Raw genomic sequence first — 16,742 nt, 5'->3', positions numbered from 1 at the left:
TCCATGGAGGTAAACATTACTTTTGGTGATAAGATCAGTAAAGAAGAACTTCTTCTTAGTGTTCTCATAAAGAATGAAACATATCCTGAATAGTTTCAGAATTGACCATTTACAGGCTCAAAAGGGATTTTTTTATTTTCCTATTTATAGTACATCCGAATGACCAATGTCATTACACTAGTGTGTGCCTTTAAACATATGATGAAGTTCAGAAAATCAGATGTTTGTTTTTCTGGATGAATGATGTGGTAAACCTTGGAACAGTGATAGGAATGGATAGACTCCCTATCTCTCAGGCAATCTAAAATGTTTTTTAATAGATATTTGGTGATTTTTATCAAGTTTGAGTTCAGAGTAAGTCCATTTGATTTATCTTTACCACATGTTTGTGGGAAATGTTAAGAATCCAATTTGTGTAAGAAAGATCTTCTAATAAATTACAGATTTTTTCCCCTGGCATGTGTTCATTTTAGGTCTATCATCACTCTCCACATGTTAACATATAACTAACTACTGTAATTTGTCTCCAAAGAACTCTGAATTCAACAAGAAACTCTAATTTAATGTGAAGTAGGTGTAGTTTGGTCTCTAAGAGCCAAAATCTTATTTAAAAGATTAAAAAACAAAACACCTATGGGGGAGAGGACACACTTTAGATTTCACTTCTTCTGATATTAATTGGGGAACTGGGAACATGTAATTAATTAATTAATATATTTTTGGTACGTGCCCCTAGTGGAAACTGAACCCCGGACTCTCTGGTCCGCAGGCCAATGTTCCAACCGCTGAGCCAAACCGGCCAGGGCTGGGAACGTGTTATTTAAATTCAGCAGTCTTCTCTTTCCTCTTCTTTAAAATAGAAAAATTAAAAATTATTGCCAAGTCTTCGAGACAACAGTTCATGAGCACTTAGCCAACGCAAGCCTAGAATATAGCAGAGACCCACAACACTTCACTTTCTTTCCTCCCTGAAGGACGGGAAACCATTACGGCAGGCATATTTATTTGAATGCCAGGGAAACAGGAGATTAAAATATGTGATCTTTTCTCTTTGGTTGGATGAAGTATTTCTTTTATGATTTTGTTCAAAAAACCGAGCTTGCCATTTACTGGGCACTTGCTAATCACTGAAGCTAAAAACAACGAATAAATGAATAAACAACGTTTACCCTGTGAGAGGTCACAGCTTATTCAAAGAGACAGATAACTAAACTAATAATTAATATTCAGTAAGAGAGCTAAGATTCTAGGGATATTGGTTCGCAGGAAGGATGGTGGTAACTGAATGTGTATTGTCTAATATCAAGGCACAGGGTGATTTCTAGATGTGGCCAAATGGCTGATAGCCAAGAATCTGCGTAAGAAAGCATTTACCTTAAAGACCTATTTTTCTCCAGGATTTCACTGCCAGATTTGTATACTCGGAAATTCTGAGACCTACAGTTGGCGAGTTTTGGGATTCTGTCTAGTTGGCCAATGGATGATTGAAACCACATTGCTCAGCCTTAAAAATTCACAATAATTGTACAGCACGTTTTCTCGTAGATAATCATCACTGAAAGTCAAAACATCAGATTGCTTGACCAGTATCATATCCATACAGGTCAATTTATTTACGTAACTCAAATGTGTTGTTATGAGTCTCTGATAGTCTGACGGGGATGCCCATTCATTCCTGGAGACTAGGCAGTGGACAGTAGGCCCAACAGAGCATCCGCCCCTATCGACCGTGCATAGAAAATCCAATGTTTCCTCTGAGATCTGTTCTTTTCTTTGCTTCCATTGTAGACCAACCAACTCCTTTCTGACTGATGTATTCTTTCCTTAAATGGGTTAACATCATCAATTAGCTATTAAGTTAACCAACTCTACCACCCTTTATTTTTCCTGTGACAGAGAGTGACTGCTTTCTTTGGAGATCATGTAATGCCTTTCACCTTCATGGATTACTTTTTGTTTTCTTTACAGGTATATGTCAACGTTATATTCTCACCCTGATTTCCCAGAGAAAGGGCCAGAGGAGATTAATGAAGAGCTAATGAAAAACGTTAGCCACAACCCTCTCTTACTCCTCACACCGCAGAAGGTTAAAAGATATGTTGAGTCTTTATGGAAGAAGAAAAGGTCTGGACAGCCTGTCACCTTTACTGATATCTTCGGGATGTTAATAGGAGAAACACTAATTCACAATGTAAGCTATGGCTCAATCTACAATTCTTTGAATGCAATAGACCATGTATATCATAATGTTCTAAATAAAATATAATGATCTATATTGTAAAAGTCACTTGGTTCAACTTATCAACACTGTGTCCTGAGAGCGCATCATTTCTGCCGGATAGAACTCTCCTACCTTTCACTCTGGAGCTTACTAGCTCATTCTAATTGTGTATCAGTTTTGTTGTAGCAAGGACTTGGGTATTTCTTTTCTTTGAGAAAAATACACCTCTTAACTCTTAACTGCCCACTTCTCCAAGTGGCAATCTTTTTAGATAAGGAAGAGAATGCAAGAGGGAAATGGAGGTGGCTTGGACAGAGTCAGAAAACACAATCATGTGGGACAAACTCATTTGACACATGACCACAGTGTGACATTCATCGGAAGATGAAGCAGGGGAGACAGAGTCTGTGCCAGGGAACAGGGAGCTTAGTTCCTTTTGCTTCCATAGCTGTGAAGTCTTTCTGCACTTCAAAGGGAGACACACGGTTCCATGAGATCTGGTTGTTTTTAGAATGAAGGCAACTGCTTTCATGGAGCTCACTGTTTTCTGGTTTATTCAGGACCCAGAGGTTTCTAGAACTAATAAGATTTATTTTTATTATAAAAAATTTAAGTGTCTTGATTGGAAGTACTATTTTTTTTTTACATTTTTTTCTTTATTGATTTTAGAGAGAGAGGAAATGAGAGGGAGAGATGAGAGAGAACAGCGGCTGGCCACCTCCTGCATGCCCCCCACTGGTGAATTTCCCCACACCCTGGGCCTGTGCCCTGACCCGGAATTGAACTGGCGACCACCGTCTGGGCGGAAGTACTATTTTAAATAGTTTTCTACCTGTATCTGTTGTATATTCAAAACCATTTCTTTCTTTCTTCTGTGGACAGAGAATGAACATAACCTTGAGTAGCTTGAAGGAAAAGGTCAATACGGCCCGATGCCCTTTGCCTCTTTTCACCTGTCTCCACGTCAAGCCCGACGTTTCAGAGCTGATGTTTGCAGGTAACTTTCTCTTCCAGAACATTTCCTGGAACCTCTGAGCTGCAGCTTCCCACGGTTTTCTTGAGAGAAAGCCATTTCCGTTGCTTCTTTTAATACATTTTCTATAACATAAAAACATTTGAAAATATGAAGCTAGATGCTTTTCTGGTTGTAAAGAATATTCCAGGAAACTAGTTACTAATAATGTATCTTTATTGATATTAGGGAACTAAAAAATAAATTATAAAAAATAAATCACGAATATAATCTATAACTCAATTTTAATTACTCATTTCTCAAAGACTTTCAACAAGATAGGATGCCGGTGCTTTCGGGAAGTGCATATTCTCTCGCTTGCTGCTGCTATTTCTATCAACGGAGGCAAAATATGATACATGTTTATGACGCAATGTACTATTCTAATTTTTATAATTCAGCACCTGAAAAGTCCTAGTCTGTACTTGTGGCAGCTGGTAAATGAAATGCCTCCTTTTGGGAGGTCTCAGAAGTAAGCACTCATTTGTTCTATAGCTTCGGGTCCCACTGTGTGCTCTGAAATTTTGTGACATAGCCTGGGGACCTCTGTCCGTTCTACTCAGCAACGTGAAGTCAGTTCTGAATGTGGCTGGTAAGGTGCATTGTATTTCTAGGAAAAGTATCTTGGTGACATCAGTCACACAGTGAGCTTTAAAAAAAAATCCCTGTGAATGGCTTGTAATGAACAAATTCATATCCAGAATCCTTTTGCAGTTTTATCGATTCTTACTTTTTTGTCCTCAATGGACTACTCTGAGGCAAGAATTTCTAGTAGTTTAATAAAAAGTAGTGTACCTGGAATTTATGTATTTAACCAGTGTTTATCAAGTATGTTGATTAGAATGTTTATCATGCTTATGGTCCAAAAAGCACTTTTATTTATTGTCTTATTCAACTCAAAATATAGAGAGGGAGAGATTTTTAGCTATACTTCACAAGAGAAAATAATAAAATGTCAGAAAGATGAAATGATTTGCATATTTCCTCATAAAATGTAAATAGCAGAGCTGATAAAAATATTGCCTGCTTTGATTACTGAGCACATAGAACACAGTGTGCCTGGGCTAAGCCAGGATTCCCCTCCCCCACTACAATGCATTGTCCTGTTTTGTATGACCTTAGAATCTGCTTGGGAAATTTACAATAATTATTTAAAAAGTTAAGTCACAAGAAAGAACAGAATGTTACTATGCATTGTTCCCTTGACTAAGTTACATAACATCTTTTAGAATCAGTTTCCTCATCCGTTAAATAAGGATGAGACTGTCCTCATAGTGTTTTGCTAAATAAATGAGATAAAGCATGCAACGTAAATGCTAACAAGTTAGGGTGTTCTATGAAATCTGTATGACAAAAGTCAGAGGTCTACCTTTGGATTTGTGTATGGAAGAAATTGAATTATTGTTGGGGGTCAGGCATGCAGTAGGAGTCTTGGGTAATGATGGTGTGCTCAGCCACCATAAAGAACTACACCTTGACTGCAAAGGAATTCTTAGGGAGAGTGAAGATTTTTATCATATAAAAAAGTAAGTGTCATGATGAAATTGGTTTTTTGTTGTTTTGTTTTTTGTTTTCCCATAGCTGTTGTCTGTGAGATCTTATAATGGTTGGAAATTGGCTAATAAATACCACTAGCATGCTAGTCAAAAGTATACATAGCTATGCCCGGCCCGTGTGGCTCACTGGTTGAGCATCAACCCATGCACCAAGAGGTTGCTGGTTCGATTCCCAGGCAGGACACACGCCCAGGTTGTGGGCCTGATCCCCAGTGCAGGGAATGCAGGAGGCGGTCAATCAATGTCCTCTCTCATCGATGTTTCTGTCTCTCTCTCCCTCTCCCTTCCTCTCTCTCTACGACCAATAAAGAAAAAAAAATGTATGCATAGCCAGATGAACCATCTGTTACCCTAGTAGCATGATGATATGGTCAAACAAGCACTACTCTAATTTGGAACTCTTGTCTTTTGCCCTCTAAGCTACAGTAACTTGGGCAGGTCATTTAACGTCTCTGATTCTTATTCTCCTCATTATATAAAATAAAAATTATCCTACAGAGCCCTGTGACAATTCCATGAGATACGCATGTGACTGAATATGATAAAAAGCATAGAAGTATAAGAGTTTAATTACTATTGTTGTGATTGTTATGATTTCACAGTCTTTTTATTCTGAACTTTTGTTAGCAGCCATTTTCAACAGAGTCTGATTAAAATAATTAAAGTATTAATTATATTTCAGCACGTGAATATTTGCGATTTTTTTTTACCTAGAATGAGAAAAGGCTGTTTTATGTTTGGTTAGTAGTCTTAGGACCTAGTTATGTCTAATTCGGGCCATCTGCCTAACTGCAATGTTTTTACTGAGATAAAAAATACATTATTAACCTTCATTGTTAAGCGTGTGTGATAAGGAGTTCAAGCTGTTTCTTTCAACAGAGCTGGACAAAGCCATCAAACATTTGTTATGTGGATCTTGTACCCAAATAAGACAATGCAAGATGCAAGTTGTAAGGGTTTAAGTAGCTTAAATTATTGAGAAAAGAAAAGGTTGACATATTTCTATACTTTATGCCTTTGAAAATTTCTTAAATTAAAAATAGATATTCAGCCTTGGCCCATTTGGCTCAACAGTTAGAGCATCGGCCCATAGACCAAAGGGTCCAGGGTTCGATTCTCAGTCAAGGGCACATACCTTGGTTGCAGGTTCGATCCCCACCCCAGTCTGGGTCATCCGGGAGACAGCCTATAAATGTGTCTCTCTCACATCGATGTTTCTCTCTTTCTCTCTCTCCCTCCCTCCCTTCCCTTATATCTAAAAGTCAATGAAAAAATATCCTCGGGTGAAGATTAACAACAACAAAAATATGGATATTCAAGGGGAAAGAGTTGAAAGAATTGAATTATATTTTTAAAAGTCAAAGAACCATATTAGCTTACAGAAGTGTTATCATCAACTCTACTTCAACAATATCAGAGAATGTTTTTCTTCCCTCTTAGAATAGTTTTAAACATTTCTACTTTTGAAGATTTTACATAAATAAACATGAGTTGTTTAAACTGTTAAATATTTTTGACTTTCCACTATTTAAATATTTTAAATATTTCCTCACTTCACTACATTGCTGGCAGTGTTTAAAACTTTCATTTTCAAATATTCATTGGTCAGTAAATTGCATTTACTGAACACAATTCGTGGACTCAGCATCAGGTTAAGTTCTTTGACAGACACTGAAGGAGTAAAACTGTGCTTCTCTTCCTCAGAAAGCTACAATCCCATTAACAAGACAAAAATGACATATATAAATCAATGAGCCAGACACATAGAATATTATTGCCCATTAAAACGTGTAGAGCTGACATTAAGTGTAAGTTATCAAAGATATTTGGCATAATCATAAGAATGACTTCATGGAAGGCTCTATCACGCGAAGGTGAAAATGCTTAGAAGGGAAGCCAAAGGTATGCGTTGGGGAGCAATAAAAAAAATCACTAGCTGTGGTATTAAGCATAGGTGGTATATTTGGGAAAACCATTAGTGTTGAGCAATAGAAAAATCTGAATTCCAGACAGAAATGTTTTTATTCAATTATTATGATGATGGGGAATAGTGCTTTTCGGGAGGGCAGAACAATCTTTAAGTAGTGCTTTTTTTTTTTTTTTTTTGATATTTTGTTCAGATAGAGTGGGAAGGAGAGAGAGAGAGAGAAAAACATCGATGTGAAAGGAACACATCGAGTGGCTGCCACCCACACGACCCAACCAGGGCCGGGGACAAACCGCAACCGAGGTACATGCCCTTAGCGGGAACCGAACCCGGGGACTCTCCAGACCGCAGGCCGACGCTCTAACCGCTGAGCCAAACCGCCAGGGCGAGTAGTGCTTTTGAAAACTATCTTTTGGTGATTCATATGGGTCTTTTGGCAAGGAAAGAAACTGGGAACCATGACGTCACTGTGTTTTTATAATAAGGTCCCAGAACTAGGGAGAGACTGATAAGGAAAGAGAGAAGATAAACGGGAAAAGCCTAAAGGTTACTGGTGAGATGCGCTGGTGATTTGATATGAGTGGTTTCAGTTAAAAGAATTAATTTTTTCTGGGCTGTGATACCGTGGTTTGCCGAAAAGGGTAAGCCAGACTGGGAGGAGAAGCGATGGATTCCTTTCTAGGCGATGATAGTGGGATATGATGACCATGTATCTAAGCGCAGTAGGAAGTTGGAAATAGGTAGGTAGGTGCAGCAGAAAAGTTCAAGTTTGAAATGTACGAGTTAACAGCAAAGGAATCATAGCCAAATACCACCATGGCAAGTTCCTCAGTGAGCTTTAGACAGCAAGTCTTCACTCTTGAGGAAGTCTCTAATGATCATGGGCTCAAGCCAGGGCATTAATAAAGAGCAGATTGCTAGAGAAATAGGAACGAGGAAAATATTTTGCATCAGTACCCAAGACAGGGGTGTGGAATTCAGAGATAGGAAATTACTCATAGTGATACAGAAACCTTTCTAACAGTCCCTGATTCATCGCTAGTCGTGTCTCTACGTAAATCACTGTAGAACACATTACTATCTGATGAAGGGTATACGCGCCACGGGCCTTGATTGGAAATGAATTATAAATGTGTTCTCATCACAATTGAGATTTCATTACCTTTTTCACAGAAGTAGAATGTTCACTGAGTAAATAATAAATATACATCCACAATTCCTTTTCCAATATTTCGGGGACAGATGTTTTGGATTCAGAATATTTTCTTTTAAAGTTTAAGAAATACTTAGACTGTAAATCGCATACTATTCCCACTGGGGTCATGTAGTTAAATAGAGTGATTTCTCCAGTAGAATGTATTAATATTTACATTGAGCTGGATAAGTAAAGATTCAGCTTCACATCATTTCAAGACTATTTTATTTTTTTTTTTGAAGAATAAATTCACGTCAGGTTTTACTACTGAAATCACTAGCAAAAATCCCCGTGGATTTTGGAGTAATTTGGATTTGGGATTGTTGGGTGAGGCATATATAGACATGTTATAATTTCAGAAAGGGAAAATGGATTGGTTATACCGGGGTGGATGGTGGTGGGACTTGAATGGAGGATGGTCAACCAAGACCTTGAACTAGAGGTGAGTAAGAAGCAGCCTTAGAACTGCAGAAGGGCACGGCGAGCAGGAAGGATTGAGGTGGGAATGAGCTGGGTCTGTGTGAGGAACGTCAACGTGATAGGAGATTGGCCAGGGTGCGTGGTCAGACGGAGCGGGAGCCAGCCCATCACGAGGACTTGTCAGCCACGTTTTTATTTCAGTGTCATGGGAAGTCATCGGAAAGCTCTTAGCTGGTATTAGTGTGCTGTGACTTATATTTTTAAACATCCAGTCTGGCTACAGAGCATCAAAAAGAGAGTAAGGGAATGGAGAAGAGATGTTTTTGGAGGCTGCTGTGGAGGCCCAAGGGTTGGACCAGAATGGTTGTGGTGGACAAATAGATAAGTAGCCCGTTTCTAACCGTATCTGATGATAGAGCCTCAGGACTTGATATTGCGTATGTGAAACGTAAGGGACAGAGAACAATCGAGGGTAGTTTTAAAGAACGACTGGTGGTGAGAACATGTGAAAAGTAGTACTACCTCCCAGGAAGGTGGACGAGAGAGACGCAGGTGCAGGAGTGGGAGTCAGACACCCGGGCCTCTTTTTTGATAAATTATGATACAGACAATAATTGGACGTATTATAGCCGTGGACATACAGGAAGTATAATATAGCTAGCATTTATTTAATGATCAAAATGTGCTACACCTTCTGAGCTCTTCACATTTCCTAACTCATTAGAACCTCAGAATCATTCTACAAACTACTAATTGTATTCACATTTTACAGATTAGGGAACTAAAACACAGGGAACACAAGTAATCTACCCAGGGTTGCACAGTTAGTAAGCAGCGGGATAGGATTTGAACCCAGGGCTCTGGCTCCAGAACCTCGGCTCGTAGAAAGTCTACTCTGTTGATCCTATTACCTTGTGTTTCTTGAGACAGTCAGCATAGAAACTTGGCATGGCAATCTTGTGAGTTAGAATAATGGTTAATAAGCAAAATGGAAAAAAGATGAAGAGAAGGCAAATGTTAGAAACATTTTCTTCCACTCTAATCAGAAAGACTTTTCTTTCTTCTGTCTCCTTCATGGATTTTAAGTTTGAGACTGCAGTTTTTAGTTTTCCACTCTTTAGAATGAAGATGGATTAATAAAAGAGGTCTGAGTTTTTAAATGCAAAGGGTATTCAATTAGTGCAGATTGGAAGGGATTCTTTTGTGTTCTCATCTTATTCATCTACAAGTTCCCTGCTTCCAACAATGCCATATACATAATAGGCACTTGGTTAATTTTTTAGAAAGTATTTTACTTATTTATGTTTTTAAATCCTCACCCGAGGATATTTTTCCATTTATCTTCAGATAGAGTGAGAGGTGGGGGAGAGAGAGAGAAAGCATGAGAAAGACACATTGATTGGTTGCCTCCCACACAAATTACAGCCCAGGTACATGCCCTTGACCAGAATCGAACCCGTGACTCTTTGGTCCGCAGGCCGATGCTCTGACTGCTGAGCCAAACCGGCCAGGGCTAAAGAGTATTTTAAATAAATGAATGAGGATAGTCATGGCACTGTTGAAGTAATCTTTGTGCACATTTTTATAATATTTTCTATTAATGGATTGACTTTTTTTTTTTTAATGCTTTTAGATTGGGTCGAATTTACTCCATATGAGATCGGCATGGCTAAGTATGGCACTTTCATGACTCCTGACTTATTTGGAAGCAAATTTTTTATGGGAAAAGTGGTAAAGAAATATGAAGAAAACCCCTTGCATTTCTTAATGGGTAAGTGATCCAAAGCGACCACTAAGTGTGTCTGTTGTCGGTCGTGGCGCATCCTGAGCTATTCTCTGTGCTTTATCTTAGGTGTCTGGGGCAGCGCCTTTTCTATATTGTTCAACAGAGTCTTGGGAGTTTCCAGCTCACAGAACAAAGGTTCCACGATGGAGGAAGAATTAGGTATTGTAAAAACATGCTGACATTGATAATAACTATGGCACATCGTTAAATTCACTAACATGTATATGTAGAGAAAATTAAATCATCATAAAAATTGTAATTGGTCTAAAGTTATCAGTAACTTGGTTGAATCAGCCTAAATACTTCCTAGGAATAATATGTATATTATCCAGCGACAGAGCCACATTCTCCAGGGGTAACAGCAAGGCAGTGTATGCTGCTGAAATGCTCTGACTCCATGTCTTTAAATGAACATTATATCCCAGATCTTACCAGCTCTGATCTTGTGGAAATAACTAGCTCTTCCCTGAATTATGTGAAGACCTCAGAAGAGAAAAGAATCAAAGCACCACGTGTTAGGGGCTTGCTTCTCTGTACACCTTCTCTGTTGAATAATCCAGATAAACCTAGGGTTTGTTATTTTTTCCCTCCTAAGGCAGGAAGAGAATAGAACTGAAATAACATGTCTCAGGTCGGGGAGACGATGGCTGGAGGCCAAGGAAAAGGAGAATGTTTATACTAAATCATCCCGGGAATATTTGTTGGTGTGAGGCGTCCCCTCTAAGACCGGAGGCTGGGCAGTTTATTTATTTGTTCTGCGGGTCAGACTTAGGGGGATATTGTGAACTTAAGGAGAACCCTGGTCAGCAGGATGCCTGTTACCTCAGATTAGAGAAGGTTTTCCAGAAATGAGACCAGAGAGGTGACAAGAGCAATTGGAAGACTTCTGGGGACTCTTTCATCTGCGGGCCAACCAAAGTAGACTTCTGAAGGGGGTGTTTAGAGGTGGGGTTTTCCCCCCTCTCCCTTCTGAAGGAAGATTAAAGGTAAATTGGACCACAGTCAGATACAGTAAAATGAAATAGATAAATTCAGCCCGGCTGGTGTAGCTCAGTAGTTGAGCATTGACCCATGCACCAAAAGGTCGCCAGTTCGATTCCCGGTCAGGGCACATGCCCAGGTTGTGGGCCTGATCCCCAGTGGGGGGCATGCAGGAGGCGGCCAATTGGTGCTCTCTCTCATCAATATTTCTCTCTCTCTCTCCCATTCCCTTCTTCTCTCTCTAAAATCAATAAAGAAAGAAAATAGATAAATTCAGAATATTTAGCTATTTATATCATGAAAACTTCCTTATGAAGAAGGCAGTATTTTGATGAACCATCTTCTTAAATGAGAGTATGAAATATGACCCCCCAAAAATGCTTAAAGAAAGAAAACCTTGTCTTGCCAAAAAGACACCTACTGCATAAGCACCCAGCGTGGACCATTCTTAACATGCCCCCTGCTCTCTGACCACAAAATTTCTTTCTGTCACAGTCATGAAATGAAATGAACGATAGTACTAGCCAGTGAATATTTTCCTTTATTGAATTTTATATGTGTAATCATGCCAGTAAAATAAAGAAATCTAAAACTTAAGAAGTCAGTCTGTTGCTTCAAGCATTTGTGAGCCCTTCCTTCATATAATCCAGATCACTTGCGTACATGACGTCTAGGTAGCGTAGAAACATGTGCAGAGTGATGTGGAAAACCTAACGCTACCCCTGTATTCTCTAAGCTGGAAGCCCCCAAAATGATGCTATTGCTAGAAATGATGAATTTGGAGTCAGTTTCTTAAAATAAAATAAAAAGTTTATTGACAAATAGAAGAAAACATGAGTTACTATACAGACAGTGGCTTTATGTAAGTGGCCAAAGGAGGCTTGATTTTTCTGTAAATGATGATTATAAAGAATGGTCTGTGTACTCATAATTTCGGTACTTTTTACTTGAAAAAAAAAAAACAGCTGGTTATTGTGCTATGTTTTACTCCCATGGTTGCTTTAAGGATTTGTGGTTTCTATTTTAGTTTTTAAAACGACTCTCTTGCCCTGGCTGGTTTTCTCAGTGGTTAGAGCACCAGCCTGTGGACCAGAGAGTCCCGGGTTCGGTTCCTGCTAAGGGCACGTACCTCAGTTGCAGTTTGTCCCAGCCCCGGTTGGGGTCATGTGGGTGGCAGCCAGTCGATGTGTCTCTCTCACATTGATGTTTCTCTCTCTCTCTTCCCCCATCTCTCCCTCCTGCTCTATCTCGCTCTATCTGAAGATAAATGAAAAAAAAAAAGTCCTCAGGTGAGGATTAAAAAACAAAACAAAACATTGTTCTCTTAATATGTTTTGAAGAAGCACAGATTCTTAATACAAAAGGTACATTTCAACAGACAGTTTTCAATGTTATTGGAAAGCAAAACATACCTTCTATTAGTGGCCTTCTATTTATTTTGATGAAGCGGCTCTGTAATCCCAGTGTAGGTTTTGTTTTTTACCCTGCATTTACCTTCATAAATGCCACTTAAGCATATTTAATTGAAGAAAAATAATATTTTTGTATAATGAGAAGCTTCCTATAATCAAGTTATTCTTCCTGTCAGAATTAAGATAAACAAAACATTTTCCCTTTAAATCATGAATGAATAAATTTTGAACTAAATTCTCATGTCCCGGGAAATTTTATTTTCCAATGAAAAATTGATCTAAATTGATACTAGTAATTGATCTAAATTGATGCTAAATGATCTAAATTTAGATCATTGATGTTAATTTAGATCAATTACTAATTGATCTAAATCGATACTAGTAATTGATCTAAATCGATACTAGTAATCTAGTAGATCTCACTCTGGTTTTGCTGAGGTTACTTCCATAAAGTAAATTTAATTGTGAGTCCTGACACCTGAGACCCTTCAATCGCTTCATTTTCTTTCCACAGAAAATATTACAGCAAAGCATATTGTGAGTAATGACAGCTCGGACAGCGATGACGAGTCACAAGGACCCAAAGGTAAGAGAACCGGAACCTTCTCTGGCAGGAGCCCGTGGGAAGGGATGGAGCGTTTCCTCTGATCTGTCTCTCCCGGTGGTCCGGTCGCCTCTGCTCAGGGCACCGGGTCATAGCGCAGCAGCTCTCGACTCAGAGGGAAGGGGTGTCTGTGTACAGTCTGCAGCGCAGAAGTGACCCTCCCTTCTCTCCTTTCTAATACCTCAAAAATATCATCAGTGAGGAAATGGAGAACAAGCTGAAATGTTAGAAATTCCCAATTCTGATTCTCGCACCAGCACGGAATTGCGGTTTGGGAGCATTTTCACATGGCTTTAAAAAACAGAACATTTCATCTTTAAGACATGTATTATTAAGTAACGTGAAAAACTGTGTTCTCACTCCATTCCTGAGCCTTTCTCCCGTTGCCAATTCCATTTCTCGTGCAGATGGTCTAGCTACGTGGACTGAGCGTTGTCCCGTGGACTGAGCGTTGTCCCATGACTGAGCGTTGTCCCATGGACTGAGCGTTGTCCCATGACTGAGCGTTGTCCCATGGACTGAGCGTTGTCCCGTGGACTGAGCGTTGTCCCATGACTGAGCGTTGTCCCGTGGACTGAGCGTTGTCCCGTGGACTGAGCGTTATCCCATGACTGAGCGTTGTCCCATGGACTGAGCGTTGTCCCATGACTGAGCGTTGTCCCGTGGACTGAGCGTTGTCCCATGACTGAGCGTTGTCCCGTGGACTGAGCATTGTCCCGTGGACTGAGCATTGTCCCATGACTGAGCGTTGTCCTGTGGACTGAGAGTTGCATCACGGAGACCTTTTCGTTGTGTTATTTTGTGGTATACAGGAGTTCCTTTACATTTTGATAAGACAGCTCTGAGCTTGGTGGGGATCAGGACAGTAAGCGATGGAGTCAGGACAGGGATAAAACAAGGATTAGGCGTATCTATTGCAAATATAGTAAGAGGAGTGATTTTACATTTTGACAGTGTTTGACATAACATTTGTACAAAGGTTCCCAATAGTAGAAAAACATAAACAAATAAACCAAAGTTAAACAGATTTTATAACAACTGGGTGAACACATCCTATTACAGTTTGAATACAGATTTTAGAAGATATCAAGTGCTTTCTTGCCCGTCTGGTGTGGCTCAGTGGTTGAGTGTTGACCCAGGCACCAAGAGGTCGCTGGTTTGATTCCCGGTCAGGGCACATGCCCAGGTTGTGGGCCCGATCCCCAGTGAGGTGGCCAGACGATGTTCTCTCTGTCATCAATGTTTCTATCTCTCTGTCCCTCTCCTTTCTTCTCTCTCTAAAATCAATAAAGAAAAAAAATCTTAAGAAAAGGAAGATATTCCGTGCTTTCTGGATCCAAACTAACAAATTCCACCTGCCATGTTATACGTATCAGAAGAGCGTGTTTTATCCCTGCTGAATGAACACTAACATGAAAATTCTCTTCTCATAACTGGGCTGGTACTTCCTCATAAGATGATTCTGTGTGGATTAGAGGTACCTTCTCTGGGAAATGCAGCTACACAGGCCTCTGGCCTGGTCAGTGTGCAGCTTCTTGTGAAAATGTGAAGAAGGGACCTTCTTTGGGCAGACGAGGCTCTTGACCAGGCACATGGCCGGTGGCATCCAAGCTGGGCTTCAGTCCCTCTTTGCCCACTGTCCTACAGCGCTGCATAGCCAGTAACTTGCCTCAGTGCATATTGCTATATATATTTGCATCACTAGGCAGAAACCCCAAAAGAACCCTGCCCTGGAAGAAACTGGGTCTAAATTCTGCTCATTTATATTTGTAATTTTAATTATTTTGGTTGTTCGGGTCTTTTTTTAAATTTCGAATTTCCTGCTAGTGAAGGGAGCTAGCCAGTACAGAGGAGATTAAGAACCTCTGCCTAGCACTCGCTGATGACACCTGACGTAAGCTTTGTACGTGCTTACTCGCTTTGTTCTCTAGTAAGGTTTTTGCCTGTTTTATCATTGGGGTGTTTGATTTCTTATTCTTGAGCTTTAACCTGTTAACCGGGGAATAACCGGGGAATTCCCTTTTCACTGTACGCAACGTTTGATGTATTTATACGTTCCGCTTGGTTAACAGGTTGAGAATTCTTTGTATATTTTGGATAACAGTCCTTTTGCAGATGTATGTTTTGAAATATTTTCTTTCACTCAATGGCTTGTCTTTTCATTCCCTTGAATTTCTTTCATTTTTATTTATATGATTTTGAGCAGGGGCTTTAGGCAGTTTTCAACTTTAGTGTCTTCAAATCTATGCGGGTGTCATTTTACCTGCTCTCATGGAATTGTTGTAACCATCAGATTAGAAAATGCATTCAAAGGGCTTTAAGTTGTAAAAGGCAGCAAATAGAAATTTACTGTTAGTATTATAGCTAATAAGCCATTGAGAGCATTTATCTGTTGACTTCTGGGTTCGCCCCACAAATGATGCCATTTCCAAATATATCACAAGGAAAGAGATCCTCTGGTCTTACAAAAGTGGGGGTTATTTCATAAATATAATAATAGTGATGATGCTGATCTGGAAAATAATTGAATATCTTATTCATATCCTGTGTATCTGGAGATATAAATAATTACTTTTAAAGCCTGACTTGGTCTTGCAAGAGATTGTCTTGGTCAGATTTGGCATTAGAAAAATGTAGGCATAGAAAAGAGTGTGTTTATTCTTTTGAGATTATGTTGTCACCTGGATTAGTTCATGAAAGAAAGGTCATTCCATTTACTTAGCAGAGTTAAGCTAATCTTGGTGAATATAAAAATCTGTATTTATGCCCAGCCGATGTGGCTCAGTGGTTGAGCACTGACTCACGGACCAAGAGATCCCGGTCTGGTTCCCGGTCAGGGCACATGCCCAGGTCGCGGGCTCGATCCCCAGTGCGGGGTGTGGAGGAGGTGGCCAGTCGATGTTCTCTCTCATCGATGTTCCTGTCTCTCTCTCCCTCTCCCTTCCTCTGTCTAAAAATCAATAAAAACATATTTAAAAAATATTAGTATTTATTATGTTTTATGTGTGTTAACATTTATTGGAAATTAAGAAGTTTGAACATAGATTCTCTTTTCTCACACATACAGTTTTATGTACATTTATATTCAGAGTTCCCAGAAATTCGAACAGAAGGGGTTTAATCACACTCTACCATATAGGGTTCTCAGATTTGGATTATTAATAAATAATATTAATAGTGATAGTTATTATACTGCCTCTGCTGCTACTACCACTATCTCTGCCTCTGAATAGTGTTTATTAAAATTTTACTACGGGGCCAGGCACTTTTCTAAGGGATTTACATGAATGCACTAACTCAGTTCATCCTCACAACAACCCTGCGAAGTTTACTGTTGAGGAAATGAGGCTGAGGAGGGTTAACTGAGTGGTAAACGGGAGAGAGGACCGGAAGCAGGCAGCCTGCCCGCGGAGCCCTTGCTCTGATACCTACCGGCCCAGCTGCCCGTGGCGGTGGTGTGTGCATAGGCTTGTAAGGAAAAGTCACCGAAGACTGCTTCTTTGGGAAGACTGCTGAATTTTAGAACATGTTCAAGTATGTGTTTTGATTGTAGGGTTTTAAAACCCAAACTCTTTAAGTGGGAATGAAATGCCAGTTTATAGGGTGTTTATTGAGCAGGAAATGCATG

The 16,742-nt window shown here is 39.6% G+C and overlaps 1 protein-coding gene across 3 annotated transcripts in view; it reads left to right on the top strand.

Moving 5' to 3' along the window:
• PLA2G4A (phospholipase A2 group IVA) overlaps nucleotides 1-16,742 on the top strand; it is a 136,762-nt gene that overhangs the window by 95,605 nt on the left and 24,415 nt on the right. For all 3 annotated transcript variants that reach the window (XM_036273762.1, XM_036273763.1, XM_036273764.1), the window contains 5 exons: nucleotides 1,969-2,191; nucleotides 3,104-3,218; nucleotides 9,965-10,102; nucleotides 10,184-10,276; nucleotides 13,025-13,096. In XM_036273762.1, coding sequence (XP_036129655.1) covers nucleotides 1,969-2,191; nucleotides 3,104-3,218; nucleotides 9,965-10,102; nucleotides 10,184-10,276; nucleotides 13,025-13,096 — 641 coding nt within the window. The remainder of the gene's footprint in view (nucleotides 1-1,968; nucleotides 2,192-3,103; nucleotides 3,219-9,964; nucleotides 10,103-10,183; nucleotides 10,277-13,024; nucleotides 13,097-16,742) is intronic.

The sequence above is a fragment of the Molossus molossus genome, unplaced genomic scaffold, assembly GCF_014108415.1.
Source record: "Molossus molossus isolate mMolMol1 unplaced genomic scaffold, mMolMol1.p scaffold_m16_p_20, whole genome shotgun sequence".
NCBI classification, from domain to species: Eukaryota; Metazoa; Chordata; class Mammalia; order Chiroptera; family Molossidae; genus Molossus; species Molossus molossus.
Note: the sequence above shows the minus strand (reverse complement) of the source record. Positions and strands in the feature narration are given on the sequence as shown.